At 38.9% G+C, this 25,689-nt stretch overlaps 1 protein-coding gene across 2 annotated transcripts in view; it reads left to right on the top strand.

Moving 5' to 3' along the window:
* Positions 1 to 25,689, top strand: part of LOC126481553 (tRNA-splicing endonuclease subunit Sen34) — a 60,767-nt gene that overhangs the window by 17,597 nt on the left and 17,481 nt on the right. For both annotated transcript variants that reach the window (XM_050105391.1, XM_050105392.1), the window contains exon 3: positions 21,770 to 22,013. In XM_050105391.1, coding sequence (XP_049961348.1) covers positions 21,770 to 22,013 — 244 coding nt within the window. The remainder of the gene's footprint in view (positions 1 to 21,769; positions 22,014 to 25,689) is intronic.

Here is a 25,689-nt window from a genome sequence, read left to right as displayed (position 1 = left end):
TTCACTTTTTCAAACTGCTTGTCTCCAACTCTTAACATTTCCTGATCTACTGCTGTTGGCATTCTAGTAGTAACCAGGTATTTAGTTTTGTCTTCACTTATCCTTAGACCTACATCTTCACTAGCCTTGATTAATGCATTCGCATTTGCTGTTACAGATTCTTTCCTATCACTAATGATGTTTAGATCTTCTACATACCCTAATGTCTTAATATTTCAATTTAACTCCACACTCTCTGAATTATCTGCTGCCATTCGTACAATATATTCTAGGACTAAATTAAAAAGTAGCAGAGACAGGGCATCTCCCTGCTTAAGTCCGTTCTTTATTACAAATTCTGCTGACTCCAATTTCCCCACACGTACTCTACCTTTTGTGTTTTTCAAACTCACTTCTATAAGTCTAACATACTACTTTGGTATTCCAAGTTCCAAAAGAATTCTGTACAATTTTGATTGCAGTGCTGAATCATATGCTTTTGTAAAATCTGTGAAAAGATTATGAACTGGTTTATTGTATTCCCATTTCTTTTCCAAAATTTGACGCAGGGTGAATATTTGCTCTATAGCTGATCTATTCCTCCAAAAGCCAGCTTGGTAATCCCCCACAATTTCAACTGCATGTGGTGTAAGCCTGTCAGTGTCGAACCTAACAAGTTCTGCATTGTGACACCTTGATGTTGCTCTAGATAGCCATTGGTGAACTTTGGTAACTACAAGAAAATGATCAGAATTGCAGTCTGCTCCCCTGAAAGTCCTAACATTTTCTATACTAGTGTGCCATCTCTAGTCTACAAGAACATGATCAATTTGGTTTCGGGTGTGTCCATCCGGAGAGACCCAAGTTGCTTTATGGATGTCCTTCCTTTTGAAATATGTGCTCTCAACAATCATGTCTTTTGAAACAGCAAAATTAACCACCCTTGTGCCATTATCATTCGAAACGTTGTGCAAACTTTCTTTCCCAATTGTAGGCCAGAATGCTTCCTCCTTCCCTATTTTCGCATTAAAATCACCTATGATTAATTTTGTATCGTACAAGGAGACTGGTAGAACCAGAAAGGAACAGGAGCAAATATCACTAAGGGTAGATGACACATTAGTAACCGATGGGCATAGTGTGGCAAATCTATTTAACAAGTACTTTAAATCCATTACTGATAGAATGGGATTGTCAGGATCAGTAAATAATGCCCTTGAATATCTGAAACTAGCCTTTACAAATAGCTTCAGGTACATGAATATGTCTCTCACTTCACCAAAAGAAATAACTTCCATAATAAAATCTTTAAAAACAAAGCATTCTAGTGGTTACGATGAAATATCAACAAAGTTAATTAAGGCATGTTCTTGTGAGTTTAGTACAATTCTAAGTTACTTGTGTAACCAGTCAATTATAACTGGGACATTTCCTGACTGGCTGAAATATGCAGATGTTAAGCCTCTATTCAAGAAAGGGGATAAAGAGATGCCATCAAACTACAGACCGATTTCACTTTTGCCAGCATTCTCAAAAATTTTAGAAAAAGTAATGTACAGGCAGCTTCTCAACCATCTGACCACAAATAACATATTATCAAAACACAGTTTGGATTTCTGAAGGGTTCTGATATCGAAAAGGCTATTTACACCTACAGTGAAAATGTACTTAATTCATTAAATAACAAGTTACAAGCAGCAGGTATTTTCTGTGATTTGTCAAAGGTATTCGATTGTGTAAACCACAACATCCTTTTAAATAAATTAGAATTCTATGGTGTCACAGGCAGTGCTGCAAAATGGTTCAAGTCATACCTCGCTAGCAGGAAACAAAGGGTGTCAGTGCAAGGGACTAGTGAATTAAGTCATCAGTCATCATCAGAATGGGAAGAAATTACATGTGGTGTCCCACAAGGATCCATCTTAGGGCCATTGCTTTTTCTTGTGTACATTAATGATCTCTCATCAGTTACACTGCCAGAAGCAGAGTTCGTTTTGTTTGCAGATGACACAAGTATTGCAATAAATAGTATGTCAAGTGTAGTTCTAGGAAGATCTGCTAATGATATTTTCATGGATATTAATAAATGGTTTAAAGCCAACTCACTGACATTAAACTTTGAAAAGACTCACTATATGCAATTCAGAACCTGTAAGAGGTTTCGACCCAGCATATGCATAAAGTACGAAGAAGAGCAGATAGAAGAGGTTGACAGTCTTAAATTCCTGGGATTACAACTTGATAATAAATTCAGTTGGGAGGAGCACACCACAGAACTGCAGAAACGCCTTAACAAGTCTGTATTTGCAATTCGAGTGTTAACAGACATAGGCGACATAAAAGTGAAAAAGCTTGCATACTTTGCCTACTTTCAGTCCCTAATGTCATATGGTACAATATTTTGCGGTAACTTAAAGTCAAACAAAAGTTTTCAGAGTCCAAAAGCGTGTAATACGTATTATTTGTGGCGTAAATTCACGGACGTCTTGTAGAAACCTCTTCAAAGAACTGGGTATACTAACTACTGCCTCTCAGTATATTTACTCCCTAATGAAATTTGTCCTAAATAATATATCTCTTTTTCCGACAAACAGCTCAGTTCATACATACAATACCAGGAACAAAAATGATCTGCACAAGGACTTAAAAGCACTTACTTTAGTTCAAAAAGGGGTCCACTACTCAGGAACACTCATCTTCAATAATTTGCCAGCAAACATAAAAAATTTAGTTACAAATAAAGATCAGTTTAAAAGGAGCCTGAAAGACTTACTAGTGGCCAACTCCTTCTACTCCATTGACGAATTTTTTAATAGAAACAAATAATGTATTGTATATATTCATACTACTAGTATTGTTATTTCAGCTTTAAAAAAAAAAAAAAAAAAAAGTTACATGTTCCACATCCACGAGGATCTCCTCAACACGGATCTATGGAACGAAAAACTAATCTAATCTAATCAAAAGTTGATCTAGTTCTTCATAAAAGCCGTCTTTAACAACCTCTTCAGTGTCCTCAGTTGGTGTGTGTACATTAATTACATTAATTCTTTTGTCAGGTAAATTTATTTTTTAAGCTTTCATCCACCTTTTTTGTATAATACTGTTTACAGTTTTCCAACTTAAAAAATATATGTCACAGTTTCTAAAAGTTACAGTGCATTAATAATCTACCTGTGCTCAGTATGAAGGATACTGTTTGAGTGAAATATGTGATGGAGTTCCTGGGCTTTGTGTTTTTAAATGTGTTCTCCTGATTATCACATCTGAATGATGTGATGGAAGTACACTACTATAGTCATGGGTCTGAGGAGCAGGAAGGAGACCAATTGGATGACCACAGACAAGATGGAGAGACTTGGTGAAGGATGATGAGAATTGAGGAGACTACAAGGGGAAGAAATGCTGAACAATAGAGAAAAGAGAAGTTTGGAAGAGACTCTGTTAATGATCTGCATAAACGAAACGTTTCAGGAAGAAGAAGAAAAAGAGGACAGAGCACATCTCTTCCAGCATTATATAGCAGTTGTGGAGTCCTAGCTACGCTGAAGGTGCCAGGTCTACAGATAAGCAAGATCTTCATATCCCCATGCATTATTTACACCATCCTCTACGTAAGGAATCAGATCCACAGGTAGACTTTGTGCTGAGGCTGGTGCCACTATCCATCTAGTGGCAGCTCCTCAAGGCAAGTCAGGTGTACAGTTCCTTGTCCGATCAACAATCATGCCTGTTCCACCTTATTAAACATCCTGTTGTTGGAGGTGACTCCCCCAAATCACACACAAACCAATTATTCAAGATCAGTGTGAAGCAAGATCATGTGTTGTTTGACTTTGACCCAAATTCACTCTTTGGCAAGGGTTGGGGCTTATTACTGCCATAGATATTAAGAACTGCTACAGTAGAAATTTTAAGCTTACTTCCTCTTAAGAGGGACAGAGATGCAGACTATGTCTGTAATGTATTGTTTTATGACTTATCAGTGTATACTGATAGGTCAAAAGAGGGAATTACCTTTGGTGCTCTGTAATTTAACCCATTCATGCCCTCCAGGTCAACAGACTTAGCATTGTTGTTGCAAAGGTGCATTGCAACATATGAGACTGTTGGTAATACCAAATTTCTCATGTGCTTGGCATCCATAAGTGCACTTCATGCCATCAAATACATGCAGCCATTGTCGAAAACAGATGAGACCATTCACAATCCCCTCCTCTGCCTACAATGACTAGGAGAGGAAGCTTTACTTTGCCTTGTTCCATAGCGTATAGAAATTCCAGATATCGAAATGCTGAATCCAGCAGCTACAGAGGCCTAAATGATTTTTACTGTGTCACAATGTGTTTTTCCTAGGAAGGATGAATGACAAACACTAATTGAGTAAAACTCTGTTTGCTTTGTTTATGAGATTAGGAAGACTAACAGTGGCACAGCCCAGATTTGTTGTTGTGCTTCATAACTTACATAAAGTATACAGTGCAGTTCCACACAAACTGCCTGGTAAGCAAATTATATTTTTATGGAATTTTGAAATGGATGCAGTTAGATTGAAGATTTTCTAACAGACAGAATTCAGTAAACAATTCTTAACTGGAGGAGGGGAAGGGGGGTTGTCGAAGGCAGAAGTAGTGTCCAGTGTATTCAAGGAAGTGCAGTAGGACTATTACCATTCGTGATGTATACCTACAAATTGCCTGGCTGGCTAAAATTGTAGATTGCTGAGGCTGCTTGCAGATGATGAGCACTTGGTACAGAACTGACAGATGGGCCTCAAGATAAGCATAATACAGTGTGGTTAAATTGATGGAAAACATATTGTTTGACCACACTATTGGTGGGTGATCAGCTTCGTTAGTCATTCACAACTCCTATTGATTAGGAGTATCTGAAGGAAGATCACTTTCAGAACCCTTGTTCAACCAATTTTCTAGTATTGTTCATAAGTTTAGGACTCTAATCAAATTGTATTAATAGAAGAACCAGAAAATATTCATAGAACAGCTATGCAATTTGGTACACATTTTTTTTAGATCACATGAGAGCATCAAAGAAGGGCTCAGTGATTTGCAGTAGGACATGCTATAAAAAAGGCCTGGTCCATTGTGGAGAAATTTCCTCTCAAAATTCCAAGAGCCAACATTCCAGTATGAATCAAGAAACGTATTACTGCCTGTGTTATGCAAGAACCGTATAAAATTAGATATATTTCAGCTTTAAGAGGAGGGTGGGTTGAGGATTAACCTGATACAGTCTGTGCAGAATACCGTGGCCAGTAGTTGCACAGATGGCAGGGCATGTGTGGGGAGAGGAATAGTGGTGGGAGCTGCGGGCAGCTGCTGTAGGAGAAATACCAACCAATGGAGGGGAAGTACGATTCTAAACTGAAGGCTACACCCAATTTTTTTCTTCTCTCTCTCTCTCTCTCTCTCTCTCTCTCTCTCTCTCTCCCCCCCCCCCCTTTTCTCCTTTTTTTAAATGTTGAGTGGGGTCCCTCCACACCCACACTTGCATGGTCACAATTCAAAAAGATCTGTCACCACTGCTTTGGTTAGTAACTAAAAAGAATTCCGCCAAAAATGCAGTGATTTATTTTTGCCTGATTCGTTAACCATTTGTAACTTTCAGAGAAGTGTCAAGAGTGATGAATTTTGAGTAAAATCTACACATTTCTCTTTCTGCAATGTTAAAATTTGCTTTTTTTGCCGAAACACAGCAGAGTTTACACAGCCTCACCTCACTAATATCTTGTGCAGACACAGTTGCAATCTGAAACTGTGGTTTATTAAGCGAGGAATTGAGGAAAAGTAAGGTTAGTATCTTATGAAAAAGCACCTCCTTGGTACAAAATAAATGTGTAATGTCTTCATTTATGTTGTTCCAAAACCCGTAGCATTTCTCATTTCATCAGCTATCAATGGCCGTTAAAAATTACATTCTTTTATCAAAAAAGTCTGTAGCTAATGGAATAACACAGTAGATAATAAAGTTTTGCATAATAACCGTAAGGCAAAATACTCTCCTCATTTGCCAAAATCTCATTTTGATATCTCAAACAGTTTATGAAATACGAGGAATGTTGTGAATAATCACTCTAGCTTATTGCTGGTGCGATGTGATCACAAACGAGTGTGCTATGTCAGATCACTTTTCTAGAGATTGGTGACGGATAGATACCTCCATCCAGGTCTAAAGAAGAATTCAGTATATTAGCTAAATTTCATATGCAGCAACATATTATGTTATACACACCAAATGCAAAATCATAGCAATCCCTATTTTTCATTGCAAATTTTTCAAATTTTGCACTGTGTCTTGGTCCCACATAAATATTACAGTAACTATTACCATTAACGAAATGATGGGCAGATCATAATGAACCTAACATATAAAGCTACAAGTAAAGCAAAAATCAATTTTTTTTACCAAATAGTTTCTGTAAAATCATTTGAGGAAGATTGAAGGGGTTGCGCCTCGATTCTGTCATCACCAGTCAGGCAAAAAATGGCAGACAGCATCGTCCTCACCTTCCTAACAAATGAATGAACTCACCCAGTGCTCTAGACAAAAACTGGTCACTGCACATTGGCCACCTCATCCTGCGAGGAATCTTACACTATGAACCCTTCACTAGACACCGTATAGTCATGTGGGGAGAAGCAGGTGCAGATAACGTGCAGTCATAGAAGTCACAGTACAGATCTGGCCAGTCGATGAGGTGAGAAGTGAAGTGCTGTTGCTTGACACATTAATTCCTCCTTCTGCAACCCTGGTTGTGCACAGATATCACAACATCACGTATTTATAGAAAATACCTTATTTTCTAATGACAACGCAGCACACAATGCTGATGGACTTGTCATTTATTTTGGGTGATTACACAAAGTGTCTCAAGGATTTTCTAAACCTTTATGTGATGTTACAGCCTTGTTCAGTGTAAACTGCTACTAATAAACCCCACTATGTAATTGTTACTTTGTAATTTGTTGTACAGTTTTCCATATTTGTGCACATGCACATCTCTTTTAGTTATTAATGGCCATAAATTCATGAGGTGGAGTGGGTATGGGGGAGGGGAAAGGACAGTTCCAAGTAACTTCGCAGAATTGGTAAATTTTATCCCAGGTTTTTTCCTTGTCTTGTATCTTTATTGTCTGTTAATTGCTTCAGTTCTTAAAGAGGTTTGTAACAATTGTAGAATAACAAATTCAGAAATGAAGAAAGAATCAGCATAATCAGTTTAAAGTTATTTGTTTACTGATCTATAAATCATTGCACCAGCCGATATACAGTGCCACTGGAGCTGCTGTTCTTGAGCACGGGATGAGATAGTTGCTGTTCGTAAGTAGCTGTAAATTGTCATGACTGCTGTCACATAATTGCAAGCTGCTGTGAATAGGTTTGTTGGGAAGGTTACCAAGAGACATATACCAAAGGTACCACAAGTACTATCCTCTACTGTTGCTCTACAGGAAGTACAGGATCTATCACCTCTTGTCCACATGTCTGTGAATGGCATCTCAGTGATAGGTCTAGGGCCCCTGTTAGAGGATACAGTGAGAACTCAGGTTGTTACACCTATCCCTCTAATCAACAAGTTTTAGGTGCTACCTTCAACTGAAACTGTGCCGGTGACTTCACCTATTGGGATACCTGACGTGTCCCATATCAAGTGGAAGCAAATACAAAAGGGTAGAGTCCATTAATTACTGGCAGTTCAAATGTATGATTTATAATGGTACCCCTTAGTGAAATGACAGCAAGGGATGGAAAGGATCACTTTATGCACTTATTGTGTGGGTCTAGCGGCCTCCTTTAACATGTTGAAGAAGTTATTCTGTCAGCCAAAGAGGGAATAGGGCGAAACTAACTGCAGATTGTAGCTTGTTTTGTAACAAATAATGCCTGTCGTCTGAGCTCCATGACCATGTTTGGATCATTCCAAAGACTGACACAGGAGGTTGAGAAGACCAACCGTGGTTACAGAATTTCAATGAAACTCACACTGTGCAGCATTGTTTGGGGAGCTGTTTGTAACCCTGTCATTCTGAATGAAGTGGAAGACTTAAATCGGAGACTTCAAAGGGTCTGTAATGAGCTAGGCCATAACATCCTAGACTTGTGTCATACGATTGAGAAATGTAAGGTCCCCATAAATAGATCAAAATAGGTGGTGGTTATGATAGCTGTAAGAGATTCAAGAGTATTAGTATAAGATCCAAAGAAACATCATCCACATGCAAGAGTATTAAAATCCTAGTGATCACCTTTCAAAGCATTCCCAATAAAATGCCAGAAATTAAAGTGCTTGTAAAAAGCATTGGGGCTCATGTGATGCTAGGTACTGAAAGCTGGTTAAACCAAGATTGATAGCAGTGAGATTTTTTTAGGAAAATTTAGGTATATATCAAAAGGACAGGCTCATGGCAAATAGAAGTGATGCATTTGTTGCAGTAGACAAGAAAATCAAGTCCTCTGAGATAGAAATGGAAGCTCCATGTGAAATTGTATGGTCAAAACACAGTATCGGCGGTGGGCATGAACTTATAACTGGACCTTTCCAACAACCACCAGACTCACTCCCATGAGTATTGATAACAAAAACAGTAGGAAAAAACCTCAGTATTGTAGTACTTATCTTCCTGAACATACCATCATCATCAGAGAAGGCTTCAATCAACCAACAATACTTTGGGATAATTTCAGTTTTGTAAGTCATGTGTGTGATGAGACAACCTGCAAAACAATGCCTTCTCTAAAAACTATCTGGAGTAGATAGCTTAGCAGCCCACTCATGATGGAAATATATTGGATTTAATGGCAATAAATAGCTGTGACCTCTTTGAGTACGTCCATGCTGAAATATCTATCAGTGACCATGAGGTAGTTATAGCAACAATGATAACCAAAGGACAGCGATAACAAGTAAAAGATTTGTATGTTCAGTCAGCTTGATCAACAGGCTATAGCGTAATATCTCAGTAAGGAACTTGATATATTTAGCTCTGGGTAGGAGCATGTAGAAGTACTGTAGCTCAGTTTTAGAGGAATAGTTGACAATTGCCTTTATAGTAGAATAGTTCATGATGGGAGGGACCCTCCATAATACACAATCACTATAAAGAAACTTACAAAGAAAGAGAGACTATGTCACAATAGGTGTTAAACAAAGTGTAGAGCTATATATAAAGAAAAGCTAAATGAAGTCAAGATGCAAGTACATGAAGTCTTAGCAATTACCATACGAGCATATTATTGAAAGACCTAAAAAAATCTGGTCTCATGTGAAGGCTTTTAGTGGCATCAGAGATAAGTGTCCAGATACTCATGGATGACACGGGAACTGAAATTGAGGGTAGTAAAGTAAAAGCAGAAATGTTGAATTCAGTTTTCAAATGTTCCTTTACAAAGGAATAGCCAGGAGTATTGCAAATGTGAGTGATATAAATACACAGCCTGATCCAAATTATCTGAACATTGCTAGTGAACATTAATATAAGCTGTGGCCACCCATCCTTCACCTTTGTGATGGCTTGAGCCTTTCTGGGGACATTTTCATTAAGTTTTCTGAATGTATGTAGAGGAATGGCCACCCATTCTTCCTCATGAACCGGAAGCAGAGGAGCAAGTTATATGGGCCCTAGGGATTGGAGTGAAGTCGACATATTAACTTATCCCAAAGGTGTTTCACTTGGTTCAGGTCAATGCTCTGGCAGGCTAGTCTAGTCAGGATTATTATTGCCCACAAACCATGCATCATGAATGCAACTTGATGACAAAGTGCATTTTCATGCTGATGCAAACAGTCATTATCTCTGAATTGTTCCACTTCTGTACACAGCACACAATGCTGTAAAATGTGTTCATATTCTTCTGAATTTGTGATTTTCTTAAATGCAATAAAGGGACCACACCCTAACAACAAAAAATATCCCTGTATTTGAACATCACTTCCTCTGTACTTTACTGTTGCCACAACACATAATGATAGGTAATGTTCTCCAGACCTACACCAAACACAAACCTTTCCATCACATTGCCACAGTGTATAACATGATTCATCACTACAAATCACTCATTTCCAGACATCCATTGTCCAGGGTATCATTCTTTACACTGCCTCAAGTGACACTTAGCACTGACTACAGAAATGTGAGCCATGTGAGAAGCTTCTCAACCATTGTGCCCCATTCTTTTAACTCCCTAAACACAGTCATTGTGTTAACTGGGCTGCTAGTAGCACTTAGGAACTCAAAAGTGATTTCATCCAGTGACTTCATGCAATTCTTTACAAAGCCATGGAGTGAGGCAGTCAAGGTAGATGCAGTATTCCTTGACTTTCAAAAACCATTTGACTCAGTACCACACCAGTGCTCATTAACAAAAAGCACAGTCATATGGGGTATCAGACAAAATTTGTGATCAAATCCAGTATTTCTTGGAAGTGAGGATGCAGCATCTTACCTTGGATGAAGGGTCATCAGCAGATATAGAAGTAGCATCAGGTGAGCTCAATGGAGGTGTGCTAGGATGCTTGCCATTCATGTTTTATAGTAATGGCCTGGCAGACAATATTAATTGTAATATTATATTTTCATAGAAGATGCAATTGTCTATAATGAAGTATTGTTTGAAAAAAGCTGCACAAGTGTTTAATCAGATCTTAACAAAGTTTCCAAGTGGCGCAAAGATTGGAAAATTACTTTAAAAGTTTAGAAATATAAAAATGCACTTCACAAAACAAAACAAAAATATAGTATCCTATGACTACAACATCAATGACTTATTGTTGAAATCAGTCAACTCATACAAACGTGGTGCTACAATTTGCAGGGATATGGAATGATCACATAGGTAAATCAAGTGGCAGACTTAAGTTTATTAGTAATAATAATTTCATGTATCTCAATGGCCTAGTGCAAGTCTTTCAATTGGACGCCACTTCTTTGACTTGTGTGTCCATAATCTACCCCAGTTATACAACTGGGGAAAGGGGACCTACAGTTTAACAAGGAATCTGAGTCACATGTTGTTTCTGGCAATTCCTCCCATCATTGAGAAATGAGGGCAAGGAAAAGGGCAAAGAAAAGTCCATAGTCAGACTGGGATTCGATCCTGTGACCTCTCAGTTTCCAGGCATGTGCTTTCCCACTCTATATGCAAATGGAGCTGGAAGAAACTCTAGTAAGTGGTACAATAGGAAGTACCCTCTGCCAGGCCTTCACAGTGGTATGCAGATCATATTATGACTTTTTTAATTGTATGTCTACTAGAAAATACTGGAAATAAAGATTAGAGAGACGACATGGAAGATGTGGATAACAGGTGAAATGATCAAAAAATGAAGTTTATAATGAAATGGGAAAATGTAAACACAGAAAAGGTAAAAAATAATGTACAAGAATTTAAATAATGATTTAAGAAGGGAGACAGATTGGACCAGACAGAAATGGATTCAGGGGAAATGTAATAAGAGTGAGTGGTTAGAAAGAGATGACAGTTTTAGTGTATGAAAAAATGAGGAGGTTGATGTGTGAGAAGGAGGGACTGAACAGTGTCATGGTGGTATAGACTGAAGATGGTGATAGTGAATGAACTCTACAAAGGAAAGGAGAGATTGAAAAAATAAATCAAGTGGTTATATGGGGAAGGGGTCAGACAGAAAAACGTAAACTGGAAGTGGAAACCATTTATAATGGAGAAGAGAAGGGCTGAAACGTTCTAAAGAGTGAAGTGGAGGCAACCCTTTCGAAAACAAAAAGCAGAAAGTCCACAGGAATTGGTGAACTGCTAATGAAGTATTAAAAGCCTTAGATGAAAAACAAAATAAAGAACAGTTGCGAATACACTGGGAAATATACTCAGAGAGAGAGTGGCTTAATGACTTCTTCAAATCAATCTTCCTACCCCTGAAAAAGTGTGAGGCCTTTAGAATTAGCCTGCTGCCACAGGTTACCAATATTTTACTGACAACAGTAATGGAAATTCCTGGATTGAACTACAAGTAAAATAAGGGAAAGGCAGCCAGTCACCTATAGAGGATTGATGTGTGGAGCATAGAAACACCTAATAGGAAACAGTAGTTACACTAGCTTTCAAGTTCTTCCTATTTTATACTAAAAGTACAAACATTCACATACATAACCACGCAGACTCCAAAATGCACACTCCCATGGCCACAAGAGTGGGAGACTCAAACACTAACTATTCCTGACATATGTTTATGAGGTTTGTTCAATAAGTTTTTAGAAAACACAGGAAATGGCACACATAGTATCGAAACAACCTGCTGGTAGTAATCTTCATCTGTCACTGGAGGGCAGACAAAGTTGCAGCTGTATCCATCACATGGTTACACTGTCCCATTTGATTGAAGCAGCAGGCTCGTGTTTACTTCACAATATGGAAAACGTGAATTTCGAGCAGGGATTAAACACTTGTATTTAAAAGGCTGAACACTGAAACAGATAAAAGCTGAGTTGGATGAAGTTCACAGCATATCTGCTCATTTGCTCCTGTGTTTTCAACTGTTGATGATTGGGTAAATGAGTTTAAATGTAGCCATACAGCCACGAAAGATGCGTAACATTTGGGATGTCTGGTGGAGGTGACCTGTCCCTCCCCAAAATGACTGACAAATCCATGCTACGGTTTTGAGCAATCGCAAATCACAGTGCATGAAATCGTTAAGGCCAAATGCATATTGCAAGATACACTGTCAATTTTAAATGAAAAATTGTGTGTGAAAAAAATGTCTGCCTTATGGGTGCCGTGTTTGCTCTCAGTGGAAGATAAATGCAACAGTTTGGTTGATGCTAAGGCTGCTGTGACACATTTCTGTTGAAACCCTGTGAGGTTTCTGCATCGATACATAACTTTTGATGAATGTAGATACACTACTACACTCCAAAGACTAAGGAATAAAAAAAGTGGGTTTTTGAAGGCAAACAAGCTAACAAAGGAGGCAAAGACAATGAAATGGGGTGGCAAGGTGATGGCCAGTTTTTTCGGATACATACAGAATCATCTACATCAATACCTGGAAATGAACAAACAATAACTGGAGAGTATTTGTGTCATTATTGCACCAGTTGAGCAAATAAATCAAGGAAAAATATCTTCATGCGCCTCCCCAGTTTCAATGAGGAATTGAAGTTTGAATTATTGTAACAGCCACCATATTCACTGGATTTGCAGACTTGAAAGATGGCATGGCAGACAACAGTTCTCAACAAACGAGGTCATCACCTAAACAGATACTTTTTTTGCAGACTTCTGAAGTATGACTTTTTGTATGGCTTAAAAAGTTGGAGCAATGTTTGGAGAAGTGTGTAGACTTGAAAGGGGATTATTATTATTGAGGGGAAAAAATCCCCAAATAATTTGTTTTTCTATCTCTTTCAGAGGACGTATTGAATGACCCTCATATGTATGGATTACATAGCGAGGACTAAGACTTTGTGTATGATGCTTATTTATAGATGTGTTTAATATAGAAATCGCAAAATGGTAAAATACAAGCTTATTACATTTTAACATAACATAAAAAAACAAGAAAATTATAAGAGACAATACAATAGGCATTTAAGTGATTTTGTTTAAATAATAGGTGTATGATTATAAAACAGCAAAATTGTCAGTACTAGTTTATGGGAGAGCATTTCATTGTGAAAGGGGAGTCCCAAAGTTTGCTAAAAAGTTTCGAAAAAACTAAATTTTCTAATTGGAATAATTAACAAAGTAACAAGTTATTTTTGTGAAAGTCTGCATTTTTGGAAACAGAAAATTCATGGCTGCAAAACTGTGGCATTGAATTTTGAAGTGAGTTACATATTAAGATTAAAACACTCTAGAACAAAATAATTTTGATTACAAATAATTTTTGAAATATGAAGTTTTTGGAAAAAATAAAACAATTGTTGAAAAGAGGAGGATAAGGGCTTTTAAATGAACTGCAACACTTTAGAAACAAAGAACTTTTACAATCAGACATTTATGTGGTTATTAAAAATTTTACTGGCACATTTGTGTGATGTATCTTAAAATGTAATATGCACATAAAAGACCAACATTATATGTGAAAACTTAGCTTCTCCAGCAGCGTATTGGCCTTAGAGACCAATATCATATGTGAAAGCTTTGCTTTTCTTCTAGCAACACTATATATATTAATTTAAACCATTAACTTTTCCTGTTAGTATGTTCGCTCTACTTAATAGTGATGTTACTATTGGCTGACTACACCATGTGTCCAAAGCTCTGAATATCCGCTGTCATTGGCTGGCGAGATCACGTGACATGAGCTATGACTGGCTTACAAAAACACATCGCAATCTCGATTTCAGTGCTTCAGAAAGTAATGTGTGGTGTTTGGTGGAATTCGAATTTATACTTTCGTAATACGAAAATATGCAGCGTACATGTTGCTGCACATCAAACATCTTTCCAAAGCGTGTTTTTTTTCCCCTGAGTTTCATCTTCTAAAGTGCCGGGAAATTCTACATCTGTGTATAAAACCATAACCTTTTCAAAGGATTGATTACTTATACAGTTCCAAGAGAAAATATACTCTCAGTTAACAGGGAAAAAGTATGTTTCCACCCGGGAGAAAGTGTATTTTTAACCAGGAAACCTGGGAATTTTTTTTCCTTGTCCACATATACACCCTGAGACATCATAAGGAAAGAAAAAAAAAAGAAAAATGGACTAGACCATGTCTTGACAAGACAGTGCTTACTCTTACAAGGAATGGAAGGAGAGGTATATGGAATGAGATGGAGAAGAAGATATCAACGAATGGGGAATATCAAGGAGGAAAGCAATAACTATATGGAAGTAAGGAGCGAAGGCCAAGACAAGAATAGATGGCGAAGTATCATGCATGGATCAACCTGTGGTCCAACTACTGATGAACTATACTGTGTATTTTAATCCCTATCCTAACCACATCGTCACTTTCTCTAAAATAAACAAGAACTATTATATGTGTGCCATTGTCTTACACCAGCCCCACTCCTCCCCCAGGGCCATCTGAGCGATAGTATATGCCATGCCATGCAGTGAATTCATATATTTTTCAGAAAGTTGTTGAAAAAATATTGGGCTCAGCAATGCCAGCAGTGACTAAGGCTTTTTGAGGGGCGGCCTTGGAAAAGACGGTCATGTAATTGCAGTAGGCAGTGTAGGCAAAAGTTTATATCACAACCTCAATTATTCAATAGAAAACTTTTATCTGATTTTTAGTCTTCATGTAATAAGGTTCCTGCAAACAATTCTTAATTTTTATGGGCCATTTGTGATATGAAGTTTGAATTTTTATGTATGCTGTCTCCTCTTCACCTCCCAATGTACGTCTGGAGTTAATGCAGACCATTACTGAGCGGTCACTTCCTCATTCTGTGTACTTGAGCAGCATGTATAAAACATGATTCTTCCTCAAGGAACTAATTCTACCATCATTTACATTCTAACTGCATAATGTGTTATGCAGTATCAACAAACTATGCATTTTTTTTTGTAAATGATCATTATCTGATTGCTTCATCCATACACATTGTTCCAAAACTCTGAATTACTTTTTAAATGGTCTTGTAGATACACATCTACGTGGATTTCTTGAATACCTTGTGTAAAAGTAGATTGGATCCTGAGTCCACATTGCAGGCTTTCCTTTCCGAATTCTGCACCAATATTTACAAACTTGCCTTGTTCTATTCACCTTACTATTGAAGCATTGTAAATACATTTGAAAAAGGGGGAACAGATACATACTTTTTTTTAAAAAAGTTTTACATTCTCCTGTGTCTAAAAAACTTGTAATCATAAACTTTTGTATGTTTTTATCAATTGCTGACAGCTATTACAGTTTTATTCATTGATGTCTATTGCTACTATGCACATGTGTATTCAAAAGTTGAGTCTCATCAGGAGAGGAGGAAGGTGGAAAGACAAATGGATAGCAGTCATTGTAAATGGTTATTAAGAAATCTCTGTGAGCAGGAATTGTGCTATCTGTTTGTGGGAGGAATACACTTTGCTTTACATTGGGACATTATTAAAAGACAATAAAAACAAATGCATTGAACCCATAATGTCTGTTTTATTTGCACTTTTTGAGCAGAGTACGGTCAACATGTGAACTCTGAAACATAGTAAACAAAGACATCACGCAAACCCTATTCTGCAAAGTGGAATCCTTGAGTATCTTGAAGCAGGCAAACACGGACAAAAGCCGCAGCAGTGTTGAGAGTACCACTTCAAGGATTTGGTGACTTTTCTAAGGTAAAGGGAAATGTTTGTGTCAGACCAGTGCAAGAATGACCAAGAATAATCACTCTGTAAGAGGAGCAGTACCTGTTCTCAAGTGTATCGCCAAATTCAATAATGTCTGCAAAGCTTACAGCTTACTCAGGGCTTGCAGTTTCCCAACAAACAGCATATCAGAGGCTCATAATGGTTGATCTGTGTGCAAGATATCCAACAGTGTGTGCTCACTCACTGCAGTGCTGAAAGGAACCCATTTATTGAGACTGAGCAATATTGAGATTGGACAATGAATTTATAGAGGAATGTGCTCTTCATGGGTAAAGCCCATGTTGTAGAATAATTCTCATTGCATATTCATCTGCAAGGATAGTGCAAGTCATTGCTCTTAGAAATATCATTGAGACAAAGTTATTTGATCATGCATTGTGGAGAGACATTAATTTGCATTAGTGTACAGAGCTTAGGAAAATATTATTAATATCCAAAGTTACTAAGGTGAGGTACTGCACTCACATTTGTGACTTTTCAGCAGTGCAGTTATTCTGACTTTCTCTTCATAATCGATTCTAGAAGTCCACGTTGAACTGCTCTGATGAATGAATTTATTTCAAGTGAAGATATCCACTGGATGATGTGGCCCTCAAGCTCTCTGGATCTGAATCATGTGGAGCATGCATAGGATGAAATAAATAAAATGAACTGTTGAGATGAACCGCAGGCTGTCAGCTGCCACAAGAGCCCTTCCAGACCAATGAATAGATCTGTCTCAGGAACGGCATTAGCTGCCAGCAGATCTCTTGAACTGACTCGTAAGTTGTGCCATGACACTGTCAACATGTGTGACAGCTAGGGGCAACCACATCTCCAAATAACTGTACAAGGTGTGATCAAAAAATACGGTATCCTGATCCATTGAGACAGGCAGCATCAGGTTGGAACACATTCTGACTTTTCAATCAGCATCCAGAGGTGATAGAGTGAGGTTGTGTTTACCACATCTGTCATGGATCATGGGTTTGAAGCAACAGGTAAACTTTAAGTTCTGTTTCAGGTTCTAAAAAAGTGCCAAAGAAGGTCACAAAATGTTGAATTTGGTGTATGTTGACAATGCTGTAACTCAGAAGACTGTTTGCAAGTGTATGTGTGATTTAGAAGTGGAAATGAGCTGGTAGAAGATGAACAATTTTTGGGACATCCATTAACCTTAAAAACAGAAGAAAAGTGCAAAAATGACATAAATTGTTTGTTCAGATGTGAGTAACTGTTCAAGAGGTTACGAAATAACTTAGCATCTTGTATGGGTCCATGCAATGCATTTTAACCAATAATTTGCAAGTGAGACAAGTGAGTGCAAAATTTGTTCCCAGACTTTTGAGTGATGAACAGAAGGCAAATTGTGTGTCAGTTAACATGGAGTTGAAGTATCATCATCATTCAGATCCAGACTTCATGTCCAAAATAGTAACTGGAGATGAAACTTGAGCTTATGGGTACGACCCTGAGATGAAAATTCAGTGTTCCCAGTGGAAAACCAGAGAACCTCCTTGCCCTAAAAAGTCACATCAATCAAAATCATGTCCTTTTTTTAGGGCATAAAGCAATCAAAGTTCATTCCAAGAGGAACAACTGTAATCACTGAATTTTACAAGAGCATACTGCAACGTTTGCAAAATGTTGCCTGAAGAAAGAGACCAGAAAAATGAACCAGTGGATTCCTTCTTCACCATGACAAGATGCCTTGCCACATCTCACATTCAATTAGAGAATTTTGGGATGGAAAAAGTGTTCCTGTTTGTGCTCATTTCCGTTGCTCATCCATTTTAGCACCATGTGACTTCTGGCTCTTCCCAAAAATTAAAGCCATGCTTAAAGGAAAACGTTTTGACATCATTGCTGACACTGAGAGAGCCCAACACAGCAGCTGAATGTCCTCCCAAAAGAAGCCTTCCAGAAATGCTTCCAGTCACAGATTTAACATTGGGATAAATGCATTGCTAATCAAAGACAGTACCTTGAAGGAGATTACATTAAATTCCATGTAGACTTACTACTTTGTTTCTAATAAAATTATTCACCATATTTTTGTGATCACATCATGTATTGCTGTCAAAGAAAAGAATTTAAGATTTGTTACTTTTCACTACAGTTTTAGTTTCATAAGTTATACAGTTGCATACGTTGTACACCATTTACAGATACAAATGTGCTTAAACAAGCCTGCATCTATTCACTTTACACTGTACATGGCATTCATACTCCACCAGACATCATCTACAAACAACAACGTTTTAGAATTAGCTAATTTTTTACAAGAAATAGCTCAAAGACATAGAAGAGCAGAGATAGAGGCAGAAGGCTGAAAAGTCTGCCAAGTTAGCGTGTTTGAACAGGGTTTAAGAAGACATGAAGTAGAAACTCAACAAAGGGTGAAATTAAACATGCACTACACCTGCTAGCTGTTGCAACATAATTAGCTGGCTGCATAAGCAGTTTCCATAAGACATTACAGGAGAGAAACGAGTGACAGTCAACAGTAGGAACACCATTTTGTGTCCGACACCTTCTGATTAAGTTCTACATTGTTCTGTAATAATTCCAGCCACCTGTTCAGCAATTATCCACATATTTATTGGTGGTGCATGCAGGCAGACAGTGAATGTTCAAGAGTTTTACTGAGTATTGCTGCGATTTAACAAGATCTATTGTTCTTATTAAAGGCAATAATTTAGAGAGATTCTTTCATTATTTTGAAAACTAATGTGTTCTCCTGTACTGGTCCAAGTTTTATTGTTTATTTGTTTTCTCACAAGAAAATAATTAAGATGTACAAAAACAGATTGTTTAGTAAAAACAGACTTTTCAAAAATAATAGTTGTTGTAGAGTGTCACATAAAAGGAATTTTGTAACAAATTTGTTGGTGTAGCTGTTTTCTTCAGCAAGAAAATAAATACTCATTTTATTAATTCAAACCCATTTGTTTTGCTTCAATCTAATATTTATGTTCTTTTGCGTAAATAAATACAGGTTGTCTCGAAAGAAAGCTTGTACATAAAGAGGAGGAGGAAAATGGGAAATATGTTCATCGCTTGAGTGGCCTTTAGGAATTCAGTTGATGGGGAGAGCTTCTCAGGAGTGGGCCATGCCTTCTGTGTACGAGACTACTACAAAAAATGTGATTCAGCGACTAGAACGGACAAAATTTTGCAGTTATAGTGGATTGCATAATATAAATAATGCTCCAAATATTCTCCCTTATCAGAACATTTGAAGAGACTGGTTTAACACTAGCCAAATCTAAATACAGACTATCAAGGTAATCAAGAATGGGTGAATCGTGGAGAGTGTAAATTGGTCTGTTCATGATGATTCTAACCTCTCCATTCGTAAGCATTCAAGTTCTTTAAATGTGCCTAGATTATCACTGCACTGATTTCTGCAAATAGACCTTAAACTGCACCCTTACAAAATCCAATTGGTGCAAGAATTAAAACCTCATGTTGCCAGCTTAGGCTGCAGTTAGTTAATGATGTGACTGAGTGCCCTTCATGTAACATAATCATGTTTCCTGACGAGGCTCATTTTCATGAGAACGGTCACATGAGACAGCAAAATTGCCGCTACTGGAATGCGGTGAATCCTAAACAGAAGCATGAGAACCCCTTCATTTGCCAAAATTTACTGTGTGGGCTGTGATGTTGGCTCAAGGAATAATTGGCCCTTACTTTTTCGTGGACAAGAGCGATTGTGCAGTTACAGTGAATTTGGAACATCTTGTGACAGTGTGAAATGACGTTTTGGTGCCTGAATTGCAAAACTTTCATGAGGCTATAACCAAAGAACATGGTTTCAGCAACATGGAGCCACAGGCCACTTGTCCAATGTGTCTGTACTGTGAGTTCATAAAATTTTCCCTGGTAAACTGATCTCCAGGAAAGGTGACATAAATTGGCCCCCTTATCAGGATATGTCAAAGATTAAAGTGTATGCCAATAATCCAACTTCTCTGGAGCAATTGAAAGAAGATATCTGTAGCAAAGTGGCAGCCATCCCAGTGTCTACATACCAAGTCATCATGCAAAATTTTGTTTATCATTTCAATGAGTGCCATAAGCGTGCTGGATTGCGTTTAAATGACATTGTTTGTAAGAAGTAAATTCATAAACTTCATATTTCTATAATAAATAACGATTTTGTTGATAGACTTCAACCTCTATTTTATTTTGACTACTCAAATATGAACTTTCTTTTGAGACATCCCGTATAATATTGTAGCAAGAAAATGGTGTTTGAATATTAGAAACATATATCTATATACTTGGTGCAGAAAATGGCAACTCCAACAAACTTGTTATATTGCCCACAAAAGGCATTTATGATTGGCATCTACCAGATATTCAAAGGGTGGAACAGAAATAAACATATTGCACCAACACAAATGTGTTTAAATTTATAAAACTGATTTTTTTTAGTTTTTAACACTGTCCTCATAGATGGCCTACTGCTTTAATAAATTATAAAAGCTAATTCCATTGAATAGTTTTTGCATTCTCATTATTCTAGCACTTGAAAATAACTTGATATATTAATAGAATAATTCCTCTCTGTAAAAGAGTTTTCGTTCCACTGTCTTTATAAACTGTTGTGTCATTATATTCAGTGCAAAAGGTCATAAAGGTAGCAGTAGTCTTGTGCATTGTCTCTCTCTCTCTCTGTGTCTCCTTAAGCTTTGTTCAGGTATTTCAGTCTTACATGTAGAGCTAGCCTTTTCCCCGTGGCTTTGCCTGCATGTGTGTTCGACACACAGGTTGAACACACTGCCCCCTTTCCCTCTCTGCGTGTACCTCTGCCTCCCTCTTTCTGTCCCACCTCTGTTTGTCTATCTCCTCCTCCTCTCTTTGTCCATTTCCTCCAGCCCTTCTCTCTGACCTTATCCTTCTCCCCCCCTCTCTTTCCATCTTCACTTCTCGCTCTTCCTTCCACCTGCCCGCCACCCGTCTACACCTTCCACCTGTTGCATGCATTTCCCCCTCCTCTCTTTGTTCATTTCCTCCTCACTCTCACTCTGTCCATCCCCTCCTCTACCCATCTCAAACTGTCCCCAACCATGCTTATTATCACATGCAGCCCCTACAATACAGATCAATAATGTAGGACAGGGCCTGAAAATCATTTATTTGTCCCTAATGTAAAGGCCGCCGTGCAAAGGAGGTCAATAAAGCAGGCTGTTACTACTCCAGCACAACATGCCTGTCATGCAGGGCAGCCTACATGTCAAGGCCAGAAAACCATTTCCTGTCTGTGACATGAAGGCTGCAGGTTGATTTGGCAAGCCAATATTGTTCCCACACAACATGTCCGTCAGACAGTCTAACACACAAACACACACACACACACACACACACTAACACACACACACACACACACACACACACACACACATGTAATGAATCTTTTGGGATTATAAGCAAGAGTAATTGCAAAGTGATCATTATGATTACCAACTTATCTCTTTCAAACTTATAGACAGAGCACTTAATGCAATCACGAAGAGAACAAGTAACGAATATGATAGACAAAATAGTAGAAGGCAAGAAACTTAAGTTAATGGGTGTCAAGAAAAGTAAAAGGAAAAAGACTGAATCTCCCCCAGAAGAGGCGTTATGTGACATGGAGGACATCGTCATTGATAAGGAAGAGCTGCTAAAAGAAGAGTTCGCTAAAATAAAACCAGTGACCATTGAAAACACTCTTGTTCAAATTTTTTCAGGTATGTAGTAGTCAAATAATGCTTAAATGTATTTCAAATCATGATAATTATTTAAATGAAATATCAACAACTACGTTAGAGCACTTACCTCAAAACACCCTGTTCTTTCATATAATAGGTCTCAGAAATGAAAATGTTGTCATAAATTTTTCCAAGTAGAGCAATTTCTACTTCTTGTTGCTTCAATGATCAACACTAAAATTAGTCTGGTACGGTTCTCTATTCTTGTCACTTGCCAGCTATGCTCTACATTTTAAAATAACTACAGCCTCCTACAACACCAAAAATTTGCCACAATATATGGCTAACTATTCTTTTTCAGTTCGTTATATTCTTCTTTAAGCATGTTTTCTCATTGGCACACAGCACTTGTCTCTGGACCATTCCAGGTAATCAGTAGCCTCCTGTAACACTACATTTCAGAAGCTTCTAATCATTTAATTTTTGTCTTTCTCATCATTTATGTTTAGCACATTTACAGCCAAGTGCACAAACCTTGCTTAAAAGTTAAGCACAGTAAAGTCAGCTTTAACCCAGTTCAGTGCAAAATTCTGGTGCTTCAACCTTGACCAAAGCAAAATGAGGGAGTTGATCACTGTTAAATTTAAGCATGAGGTTAGAATCAAGGCATTTTATATCATAACCTATAGGTATGATGAAGCCCAAAAGTTTGTCAATGTATGAATCAAACTTAACAGGAGTAGCCCTCGGGGGCTCAGCATTCATTTGATGTGTACGAGCTTGGTGACCTTTGGGTTCCTATGCTGAAGGACTGATAAGCAACACCAGCTGTCTGTCACTGTAAACTCTGATCATGCTTTAGTGACCACTGTATGGTGTGGCAGTTGAATGTAGTGTGCTGCAGGGACTAATGATCTTGCTTGACTGCCTGGATTGCAAGGATTTTAGAAACCCCTGTTAAAAAAAATCTCAGTCTCCAGGTGTACTGTGTGCCAATGAGATGCTTGGCTGTTGATGTGGAACAGCCATTAGTGGGTAACCTCTGGGGAACCAGCTACACCTCAGTTGTATAAGGCTTACATAGGCATGGGGGGCTCTGTCTGGGTAGACCCTTATTTCCGTAGCTGCTCATGGGTTGAGAGGGAGCCCTTGAAATTTTCTCCTCTTCCTCCCAGTGGCTGGGCTGCTGCTAGGTACCAACACCCAGTCACTCAAGAGGTCTCACCTGATGAGTCCTCCGGATAATGGAATTGTTCAGGGGCAATTCAGTTTTTGGTAAAGGAATGCATGCTACAGCTCAGAATGTGATTTTGATTGTTAAGAGAAGAGAGGGAAGCTTTGAGAAAGTTCAAAGGGGTTCACAGGACATTGCTGGTGCATTAAAATCTGTCAAGTGATTGCACAGTGGGACAATGTTGGTCGGCCTCTAGTCCCAACAAGTGACAGACCTGCAGAAAGCAAAATGCCTTGGGAAATATGCCACTGAAACTGAGCTCCACAGCAGCTTGAACTATAGCAAAGATGTGACATGCAGAGATCTGGTGGACAATCCCAAAGACGAATTGGGAGATGAGTGGGCTCAAGAAGGTATAGGCTATGTGCAAAATGTGAAGAGGGTGGATGGGATCCAACTCATTTATCCTTATGTTCAATTGTACAAAACACTGAGAGCATGTCAAGGCAGGTTTACTGTGCTTAAGCATGCGTCACTATGTCCCCAACCCAGTGCACTGTTTTAAATGCCAGCACTTTGGGCACACCACTTTAGGATGTAAGGGAGAAGCCACTTCTGGCAAATGTGGTAAGGTCACCCATGAAGGAGTAATTTGTTCATCTCCTTTGAAGTGTGTGAATTGCTCTAGGGTCATCCTGTCTGGAGTTCAGAGTCCAGCATTTATCCAGAAGAACGAGAGATACAAGAGATTAAAACTACGAAGTGCATCACATATGGTGAGGCCAAAGAGATGTATAAGGCCATGCTGCGGGTCCCCCCTCCCCCGCCACATTCGCTACCTCCTTTGCATCAGTTCTTCAGATGCCTGTTCAAAAAGTCTATGCTGCTATGCAAATAGAGAATGCTGGTGTTAGTACAAATACCTGCATTTGTCAATGCGCTTGTGGTGCTGAAGTTATTTCAAACTGCATATCACCCCCCAGAGAAAGCCATGGTTGCCAATGTTGTGGAGCTCCCTGCCCCTCCAAAGTTTCAGCCTGGTCCACCGTCCAGTGCTGCTGCTACCAATGCCACAGTTGCAGTTCCAAAGCATCCCTAGTCCAAAAAATTAAAGGCCAAGCATCAACCAAGGATGGACACAAAAAGTAAGCAGATCAACAATGTTAACTTCATTCTCTCTGGCATATCTCATGATTCATCTTCAGAGCTAATGGACGTTGATGTTGATCTGGGGCACTCGTCTCGTCCCAAGACTGAGCCTCCACCCATTGTGGGCTCTCCTCGGCAGTCGAGAGACGGGGTGAAAGTGCTACCCCAGTGATAAATAGCTCCCATACTACAGTGGAACATTAATGGGTTGAGGACACATGTAGAGGAACTGAAAGTCCTAGCACAGGAGTGCCCCATGTGTTTGTGTGTGCAAGAAACGCATTTTAAAGCGTCTGCTGCTCCTTTACTATGAGGCTATACCCTTCATCGCAAGGATGACCTGACTGGGGGAATGGACAAGGGAGGGGTCGCTGTGTTTGTCAGTAATGTGCACCACTCCTCTACTGTCCGCCTGGCTACTGACATGAAAGCAGTTGCAGTTGAAATTCATGTATGTCAGAGGATCATTGTTTGCTCACTGTATTTACCTCCGGAAAATGCGATAGACTCTGAGGCTCTCACTGATCTTATAGAACAACTCTGGCACCATTTTTCCTACTGGAGACTTCCACGCCCATTTTGTATTGTAGTGCGCAACCTCCACTTGCCCTCAGGTTTTGGAGAACCTCATGACATCTCACGAGCTGTGCATCCTCAACATAGGCGCTCCCAATCATTCCTGTGCTGCTACTGGATCACGTTCAGCCATCGACCTCTCTTCCTGCTCTCCAGCCTTTGTGGACTCTGTTCAGTGTGAAGTCACTGATGTCCATTCCAGTGACCACTTCCCACTCCAGATTCACCTACGGTATTGGGCTCTCCCTGAAAGGACGCGGTCATACTGGCTGATCAGCAGAGCCAACTGAATGCTTTTCAGCCAGCTGGCTTTGTTTAAACATTGTGACAGCATTCTGGGGTGAATGGACTACAGGGGATCACACGAGTGATCCACCATGCTGCTGATTTCTTCACCTTGAAGTCCTCCCATCCTTGGAGGCAGCACGTACCTTGGTGAACTTACGAATGCTGATCAGGAGTCCATGTCAGGTGTGTTGCTCCACAACAGTTTAAGTGCTGCCCAATGGGAGATAACCTTGTAGCCTTTCGATTGGAGAGTGCCAAGGCTCAGTGCATCTTCAAGGAGAGCAAGGAAAGGTCATGGTAAGTGTACCTGAACTCTGTCAAACGTCCCACTTATTCTGCAACAGTATAGGAAGCCATCAGGAGGATTTCTGGTAAAGGCAGACAGTTACCTATTGTGGCGTTGTTGAAACAGGAGTGTCTCCTGAACAATTCCTGGAGAAATTGTGCAGACAATGGCAGAGCATTTTGCTTGTGCTTATCGCCACTGCCAGCTAGGATCCATTGTTCTGTTCTTACCGTGCGACTATG

This window comes from Schistocerca serialis, chromosome 5 (assembly GCF_023864345.2).
Source record: "Schistocerca serialis cubense isolate TAMUIC-IGC-003099 chromosome 5, iqSchSeri2.2, whole genome shotgun sequence".
Lineage (NCBI taxonomy): Eukaryota > Metazoa > Arthropoda > Insecta > Orthoptera > Acrididae > Schistocerca > Schistocerca serialis.
The sequence above is the reverse complement of the archived record's forward strand: the minus strand, read 5'-3'. Positions and strand labels throughout refer to the sequence as shown.